The 9,168-nt window shown below is 39.3% G+C and overlaps 1 protein-coding gene across 1 annotated transcript; it reads right to left on the bottom strand.

The window, feature by feature from the left end:
• Positions 1-569: 569 nt before the first annotated feature.
• Positions 570-8,457, bottom strand: ctsf (cathepsin F). Its single transcript, XM_003451804.4, has 14 exons — positions 8,051-8,457; positions 7,332-7,442; positions 6,813-6,894; positions 5,949-6,010; positions 5,740-5,812; positions 4,344-4,457; positions 4,080-4,228; positions 3,866-3,962; positions 3,689-3,769; positions 3,445-3,564; positions 3,187-3,251; positions 1,573-1,663; positions 1,397-1,455; positions 570-1,154 (listed from the first exon to the last, which is right to left on the bottom strand). Exons 1-14 carry the CDS (start codon positions 8,297-8,299, stop codon positions 1,080-1,082), a joined length of 1,428 nt encoding a protein of 475 aa, XP_003451852.1. The 5' UTR covers positions 8,300-8,457; the 3' UTR covers positions 570-1,079.
• Between the last annotated feature and the right edge of the window lie 711 nt (positions 8,458-9,168).

A 9,168-nucleotide genomic window follows, 5' to 3' on the forward strand; every position in this document is an offset into this window, starting at 1 on the left:
CTCTGTCGTTCAAAGTATTTCCCTACGTTATGTATGTAATGGTCCTGCTTCTTCCCAACATACCGTTTAAAATCATAAACAGGTTAAAATGTTTTCTCCCTTTATAGGTCTTATTGTCACTGTAGTTATTTGAAGTTAATTTTGCCTTATGGTTAAAGTTATTATATATGCACTAAATAAATTATATAAAGTAATGGTTTAATTATACTGTCAACCAGTATATAGTTTCAGTGCACATGAAAAACGTTATAATAAAATAGGGCAGCACAGCGGTGTGGTGGTTAGCACTGCTGCAAGAAGGTTCTGGGTTTGAATCCATCATTTTCTTCTTGAGCGTCTGTGGGTTCTCCAGCTTCCTCCCACAGTCCAGAGACATGCAGTTGGGTAAATCAGTGATTCTAAATTTCCAGTGAAAGGTTGTCTGTCTCTCTGTGTTACCCCTGTGACTATCCAGGGTTTACCTCATTTCTCACCCCATGGCAGCTGGGATAGGCTCCAGCGCCTCCCAGTGACCCTGAATTGGATAAGCAAAAGAAAATGGATAGGCAGATCATAAAATAACAAACAACTGGATTTCACACTTTTGTTTTATTCAACTCCCATCATTCGTTTCTCACTGTTATACAGCTATTATTGCAATTACATTGCACTAAACTGAGTTTGTGCAGTAAACCACTCCAGAATCAAAGCTTTATTTTTCAAAAAACTCTTTGAAGTACATACCATCAGCTCACCACTATGAGCATGGGCTCCGTTACTGTAAGTAAAGATGACTTACAAGCTGTTACCTTAAACACATTAATCATTTTGACCAAGCTTCAGGACTAACAGAAAAAGCAGATTTAATCTTGATTTAAAATTACTAGAAAGTTTCAGTATCACATCAAAGCTAGCTTTATTAGAGCTGGTAAAACACTGGTTTGGTTTAATGGAGAAGAAACATCAGCAGGACTTCACATGTGTGCGTGTTGAGCTCTTGTGCATTCTGGATAAGTGATGTGGAGCTGGGGTCCACTGACAGCTGTGGTGCATGTAGCATGATGATGTGTGTGTGTGTGTCTGTAGGAGATGTTAGGGGTTCAGTTGACTACAGCAGATGAGCACATCTTGTTGATCCCACATGCATTGGAGCCCCTGTAGAGGTAGTAGTAACCCTGTGTGAAGGAGAAAAAACAAATTAACACTCACTCCCTCACGGCTGTATATGAACAGAACTCCTTTTTTCACTATGCTATGAAACAACAGTCAGCTTTGTAAAGCCTAGTGCACGGATCAGCACTTCTACTGAGTCTGTTATGAAAACGGTGCTTTATGTCAGTGATCCTCAGTCATGTAGTTGGTTTCAAATGAAAGAGTTTTAGAATGATACGTTTTCTGAAAGGTCGTGCTGTCTCACCTGCTCTCCATAATCCTCCCCCCAGCTGTTTTTGATGGCCCAGAAGGGAATACCTTTACCTGAGAACACAGGGGGGAAACATTGTTGACAAACGAGGCAAAAAGATGTGTCTGTGCTTTCCAGAAACTGGGCAAATATTTAAGACTAAAAAATGGGATAAAAAAAATAATCATTACGTTCTCCATATCCCACCAACAGCACAGCGTGGTCGATCATCCAGGGGTTGCAGAAAATCTTCAGAGGGTGAGATATACCCTTCCTGTAAAACTGAAGGGAATGAAATGATATTCAAGATAATGTAAGAATAACATGTATCTTAAGATTATTATCTTTATTATCTTTTATGTCCAGTTTAGATAGTCTGGAGGTGATTGGAGCGCATAATAATAACAGCTAACAACAGCAGCAATATAAACAAGCGTAAGAATAAGAACTGCTCTTATTTGGGCAGGAAATATGTCACTTCTGATATGATACAGTAACAATACACTGCCCACGATACTATACACATGCAAGAAAATGATCTACATACAACTTTGCTGTTTGATAAGCACCATCACCAAGTACTGACTCTGATAAGTCAAACTGGTGGGGGTTAGGAATGTTTTAATAAATCAGTAACGTATAAACCAACATTACACAAGGAGGCAACGTGACATATTCTACTGATATTTTTATTCCACTCCTAGTTGACACCTCCACTAAGGAGCTGGGGTCACATTAATGATCTATTAAAATTTAGCTTTCATCTACCAAAGTCTTCAAGTTCAATGTAAAGATTTACTGGTAAAAAAACAAACAAACAAAAAATGAGCAAAAGCCTTATAACTTAGAAACTATGACTCTTACAAGTGCAGTGTGTATTGTCAACATATAGAAAATACTGTATAAAAACTTAAAATATGATGTCACATTTGACCTCTGACCTTTTTGTCAAGGTCAACAGACTAATCTGAAGGTCAAAGTGATATTAACCTCCTAAGACCCGAACTCTTCCACGGCATGCATTTTTAATTTCTCTTTGATATTTGGTCATATTGGGGCCCGATGAATGTAAAAACAAAGAATTTCCAGATTTTTTTTTTTTACCTTATTTTTGTTTTTAAGAAAAATGAGAGCCACAAATGAGGATATTCATTTAAAATTTTGATAGAACAGTAGCAGTATAATGTCCTCGTAAGTGGATATCAGGCCCATATAGAAAAAATTGAGTATTTTGGTCTAAATAACCAAAAATGTGATGTCCACATATGTGGACGGCAGGTCCTAGGAGGTTAATGTTGTATAGCGGGATTTAAAACTCAGTTTCTGACTGCCATTGTTAATAATGACAATGTATTTTTATACTCTTATATAAGACAATAGAATGATAAATGGGGATTCTAACTATCACAGTATAGTTTGCATCTAAATATCACATCACATTTGACCTCTGACCTCACTTTTACATTTCCGTCTTAATTTCAAGCTGACCCCAAAACGTGCTACGTCTTTAAAGAGAGGATTGTTAAGAGACTGAGCTGTTTAGTTAGTCACAAATATACTTTAGTAATATTAAATAATAAGCTCAAGTTATTCATGTCCAGTTGTTTACAAATCAGTACTTATTATCTATCACATACTCACTGATACCCTTCTCTAGTTTTGACTGCACTATAAACTTCTTCAAGTACCTCTAAAAAACAAAGAAAATGAATTCATCCTCTTAAAAATAAACAATGTGCAAAGACTGAGCTGCTTTGCTTCTTGTTGTTTTGAGGAGTGATTTAACTTCTTAAAAAACCTCCTACCTGCATAGCAAAAGCATTCAGAGCAACAGAGACTGGCCCATTCTCAGCCAGCCAAGCAGCAATCTCTGAGAAAGAAAAGATACAAAAATAAATCAAAATGAGTCAATTTAACAACCCTTAGTTTTAAAGCATCACAGTACAGTTAGAATAAGAGTAAAATCACTGACATGTCCATGCAGTTAAACCACTGTTGTCTGTTCATAAACTCTATTTGATGTCTTGCCACTTTGTTGACACATTTATTTTCTGTGTGCTCACCCTTCTCATCTTTGGGTAACTCCACGGAGCTGTTGATGTAGGCGGCCACCTTCCCGGTGGTGAAGTCACACCTCTGCTTGTGCCCGGTGTAGGAGTAGTCACTTTCAGTCTCCAGACCCCCTTAACCACACGAGGGGCAAAGATTATAAGAAAGCACTTTAAGGAAAAATCTGCTTGTGTTATCAGTAAAAACATCCCTCTGTTTTTACTTATTGCTAAACACAGAATAAAATCTTAGTCCTACCCAGCTTCTCGATAGCTTCATAAGCATTTGATGGAAGGCCGCCTCTGCACGCCTGGTCCAGCCCGTCGCAGTCAACCAGCTCTGTGAAGAACAAATCAGTAATCGAGCATGTCAAGACTTTATGCTGGATTTGAAAACCCCTGATTAATTTTATCATCTGCTACTTTTCTGTGTCACCTTGTTCGGAAAGTGACAGCAACGTTCCATTTTTCAGGAACCACTGGCCTTCAATGTTGCCTATGACAGAAAATGCCCAGCAAGATCCACACATTCCCTGCAGGAGAAAAAAAACACACCCTGATCAGGGTAAAGTGGGCACGGTGTACAATTTAATCGCTACTAACAAGCTCTTTAGGGTGACTGCCCCATAATGAACTCTGCTTGTTGGCACCTGGTTCTTAACAGGACTGACAGCTCCATGATCCCTCCAATCCCAGCTGTCAGGGGAGGGGCCTTTGGCAGGAGTAGCTGGTTTCATTGGTTGATGGAGAGTCCATTGACTCAGCAGCGGGTTTAAGTATGTAGAGCGAAACTCCTCCTCTGGAAAAAAGCAGAAGGATATTTTGCTTTGTTTTCTTAAGCTGAAGCAAAATGTGGAAAGAAGAAGAGACGTTCTCTCATCGGAAACTGTGGATGTGCATTCACAGTTACGTACCGGTGAGGTCGCTGAACTTGGTGACTCCATACTCGGCTGAACCTTGATCCAAAGCCTGGAGCTTCTCAGCAGTCTTCAGGTTCTCGTGGAAGATGCGTAAACGACGGTCCACTTCTGCAAGGTCACGGGTCAAAAGCACATATTCATAAAAGATTCTGCTTTAAAGCCTTTCATTTTTTCATTTTCAGTTGAATTGAATTTTATTTCTAAAGTGCCAAATGACAACAACAGAAGAAACCCATAAAGCCATATTATTTAAACATATCAGATGTTTAAGCTGAGACATTTAACTATTTCACTTTGAATTTGATGGCACCAATATGTGTCAAGAAAGATGGGACAGAGTAAAAAAAAGAAAGACTGGAAAAGTAATTGGTACTAAAAGAAAACAGTTGGCGATACATTCTGCAAGTTACAAGTAATTGGATTAACTAAGAACAGGTGGGTAACATGACTGGGTACAAAAAGAGCATCTTAGAGAGGCGGAGGTTCACCAATCGGCAAAAAACTACATCTACAACTCGTGGAAAAATTTCAGAATAATGTTCCCCGACATAAAAATGTGAAGACTGTGAATATCTGATGATCTACAGGACAGGATATCAACAGATTTCAAGAATCTGGAGAAATCTCTGAGCACAAAGGACAAGACCAAAAATCAGCATTGGATGCCTGTGATTTTTAGTCCTGAGGCAGCACTGCACTATCATGAAAAAAAGAATGTGAACATGATGAAAACATGTTCAAAAACCTGCAGCTCTGACAATACAGGGGTGTATTAGCACTGATGGAACTGGCAGCTTTCACGTCTGGAAAGGTGCTGAAAGGTATATACAGAGCGACACATGCTCAGAGCGACACATGCTCAGAGCGACACATGCTCCCTCCCAGATGATGTCTATCTCAGGGAAGGCCTTCCGTATTTCAGCAAGATACTAAACCACATACTTCATGTATTGCTTTGTGGTAGAAAAGTCCGGGTGCTGAACTGTCCTGCCTGCAGTCCAGACCTTTCACATAGAGCCCATCATGTAGAGACCCAGAACTGCTGAGCAGCTAAAATCCTCTATCAGACAAGAATGACACAACATTCATCTCTCCAAAGTCCAGCAGCTGCTCGCCTCAGTTCAGTGCATTTATTACCTGCTGTTAAAGGAAGAGGGGAACCTACATAGAAGTGAACATGGCCTGAGTTTTTTGAGATGAATTGCTTCCATCAAATTCAAAATAAGCTCATATTTTCCTTAAAAGAGTCTGATTTTCTCAGTTTGAACATTTGCATTCAGGTGTGAATCCAAACAGGCTTTGATTACGTAAAGTGTTCAGTGTGTTCAGACAGGAATGTGACACAGTGTCCATACGTAGTATGTGGTATGAATGAGATTCAGTCACTCACCCTCCTGACTGCTGTAGACTTTATTGTACTTAGTCATGAACTCTTTAAACTGGCCCAGCAGCTCTACCGACTCCTAATGCAAACACACACACAGAATCAACAACAGAAAGCCTCGATCTCAAATCTAAATTGATTAGAACAGTTTAAAAAAACAAGCAGAGGCAGATAAAACCACAGGCCTGTAGCTGTAGAGCCTGACATAATTTTACCTCCAGAGGCTGGCTGGTGGATGGATCCTCTACCTTGTTGCTCTCTTCTACTTCAGATTCAACTGATAAGAGAAATGAAACACAGGAAGACATGGGAAGTGTGAGAGTATTTAACAGTTAAATCAGTCAGTCAAACTGTCATGCAGGTTGCTGCAATTCACAGTTTTCACAGACAATTTTCAGGCTCATAAATATGACAGAAAGAAACGACAAAAATACAAAAAACAACATAAAATCACTGCCTCCAGTGTTTTCAAATGCAAATATGTAGCGTCAGTATGATTTGTTATTGCTCATGAAAGCCTTCTTATAGGTCTAAATCACAACAACAAAGAAGAGCCTTAGGCAAATGTTTACTGTTGATTTTGTTCTTTGTTACGCATGAAAAAGGGGTTAACATTCGAACATGTCTTTGTTCAACCTTCCACCTCATTTATCTCTTTGTAAAACAAGCGTGTAAAAAAAGATCTCATGGCCTGACCGGCTGTTCAGTGACAATCAGTAGAAATAAATGAATTTTAAAAGGATTTTTCTCTATATGTGCTAGGCCTGCCACAATATCACATATCACATCATGGGTACTGTGGTCAGAAATATCTTGAATAAGTTATTATGATAGAACAGAAATGCTGAACTCTTTTAGTGGTTTTTTTGGGGGGGGGGTAAAAAAAAGGGCTAAAAAATACTTGTTGTTGTGTTTTTGGATGATAAGATAATCAGTGTATTTTTTCACACCACTGTAAGGGAAGACCAAGTGAGCCACAACTATGGTGTTCAGCTATAAATGTCTACCATATGACAGCCATAATGGGTGGTTCTGAATCTTAAATGTTGGATGATCAGTCTGTTTGGCTGCTGACTGACCTTTGGGCTGGCACTTCTGTTTGAGCAAGGTTGACGCCCCCTGCCAAGGGATGTCCCACACCTCAAAGATGCAGACCTCTGTCTGAGACATAAAAAAAATTTAGAGGAAAAGCTATAACAGTTATTATTTGTAGGTTTAGGTCTCTTGTAAAAAGCCCCATTTATAGACTTACTTATAACTTAGATATTTTTAGTTGGGAAGAAAACAGGAACAAAGAAAAAAAAAGAGTCAATACTGTAAATGAATGCAAGCGTGAATGAGGCATAAGTGAGATTAGGATCACTCCAAGTCAAAGTTGAGTCACAAGATCAAAACTAGCAAAACTGCTTTGACGCAATAAAAAATCAATACACAGCTGGATACACACACACACACACACACACACACAGCTTTTTTATTCTTAAATATAAACTCATATTACACATTCTCTCTGCTGCTTAATTTTTATCACAAGAGCTATCTCTCTCTCTCTCTCTCTCTCCCTCTCTCTCTCACACACACACACACACACACCCTACCTTGAGTTGATTTAACTCGGGATAGAAGTCACATGTCCTGAGCATGGTGGACTTCTTACATTGAGTGTTACTCAGCTCCACTGTTAAAGTGTAACGGATCCCTTTAACCAGCTGGAATACAGATGAACACACAAACATTCAGTCATCTTTAATTTAAGGACACAAAATCTTGGGATAAATAAATATTTTTATTTAGACGTGGTATAAAATATAATGCGTGTTATTGTTATATGGATGCTCGTTATGCTCCAAACAGGCCACACTGCATAGACGTTGTTAATTTAAAGTCAAAGACATAACTTCCGGCTGCAGTAAACGCGCATAAAATCTTATCTTGAACGCTTGAGAATAAAAATAGGTAAAATAAATAAATAAATACTGTTTTTTCTAAGTTGAAACCTCTTGAAAATTGTAGATAAATAGGAATACATTTTTGTTTGTCTTTGTTTAGGCATCCCTTGCTGAGCAGCGCAACAAAGACGTTTACGCTATTATTTTGAAGGTACATCACCCCTTTTTCTGGCCTGTGTTTAGCTAAAATGACGACCCTCCAGCAACGCTGTTGTTTACAAAAAACGAGCATACACAACGCTTATTACAATGACATAAATCGATAAATAACAAATTCTTTAACCGTTCTTTGCAAGTACACTAGAAGACCAAAATATGTTGAATAAATATTATAAAATCAGAAGGAAAGCCACCAATAATAATTATACCTGTTTGGTGGCAGAGATGACCCGGCTGACTCTGCGGAGATGCATCGCATTGGAGACCCGGTTGTATCGCTCCTCTGCAAAGGCCAGAGCCTTCTTAAGACCCGGGTCGGAGTCGTGGACCCAGATAGAAGAGCCGGGGGGCCCGAAGAGAGGCCGGTCGAGGTCCTCACCGAGTCCGAGAACCGAGCCCAGCACAACGGCCAGGGACAGCCACCGGATTAGCGGGCAACAGCGCAATATGACCACCATGTTGGCCCCGTGTGTTGTCACCGACTGAAAGGGCCGATGTCTAGTCTGCGCTCACTTAAATAACAGCCGTGTTTGTTTTCTTCACACAAAAATCGATTGTCAGTTAAGCAGCGATTATACAAGAGGCTATTGCCAAACACATCTGACAGGCTGTAGGCGGAGACTGAGCTTTAAAGGAGGGCGTGTTCATGATAATTCCCATATTTATTATTCAGGCAGGACTGTCGCTGATAGGTCTGTAGGGCAGCAGTTGTCTTTCAGTGCTTTCTGAAGCTGTTGTTTGGACATTTGGCTGATATTCGCTCACTTCAGTCCAGTCGTTGTCCCTGACCATTTTCAGATTATACTGTTTTCTGTTTGTTTGTTTGTGTGTTAAGGCACCGGGCACTGACCTATGAATCATTCGAGCATTCAAGAGATGAAACAGGGTGGTGCCTGCACTTCACAGACAACTTAGCAAAGAACCAAACAGCTATTAGTGGAGGTTCTGTCACCGTTTGGTGCTGCATTTCAGCCAGTGGTGTTTCAAGCTCTTTAGAGTTGTACAAACTCTGGTTTTGCCTTATATTCTGTATTTACACATATGTTTGCACATGTTTCAATAAATGGCTACACTTTCCCCCCCCTAAACTGCAGACTATAAACACACTAAAAAGAAAAGAGGGGCGACTAAAGACGTTCAGCTCATTATTGGAATAAATAAATAGATTCATTAAAATAAAATGGTAACATTACATACTAATGTAACACATTAAAATTTATCAGATTTCGCCACTAGAGGTAGACAAAATACTATAATATTTTACTAGCGTTTCCTTTAGGGGACGTCTTTAGTGCTTCTTTATTTTTTTTCTGCTGCTCTTTTATTT

The sequence above is a fragment of the Oreochromis niloticus genome, linkage group LG2, assembly GCF_001858045.2.
Source record: "Oreochromis niloticus isolate F11D_XX linkage group LG2, O_niloticus_UMD_NMBU, whole genome shotgun sequence".
Lineage (NCBI taxonomy): Eukaryota > Metazoa > Chordata > Actinopteri > Cichliformes > Cichlidae > Oreochromis > Oreochromis niloticus.

Coding starts and splice junctions, on each gene's coding strand:
- ctsf (XM_003451804.4), bottom strand. CDS start 8,299: ATGGTGGTCATATTGCGCTGTTGCCCGCTAATCCGGTGGCTGTCCCTG. Junction 6,895..7,331: donor CCGAGTTAAATCAACTCAAG/GTAGGGTGTGTG, acceptor TTTATGTCTCAG/ACAGAGGTCTGCATCTTTGA. Junction 3,565..3,688: donor TGAAGCTATCGAGAAGCTGG/GTAGGACTAAGA, acceptor CGTGTGGTTAAG/GGGGTCTGGAGACTGAAAGT.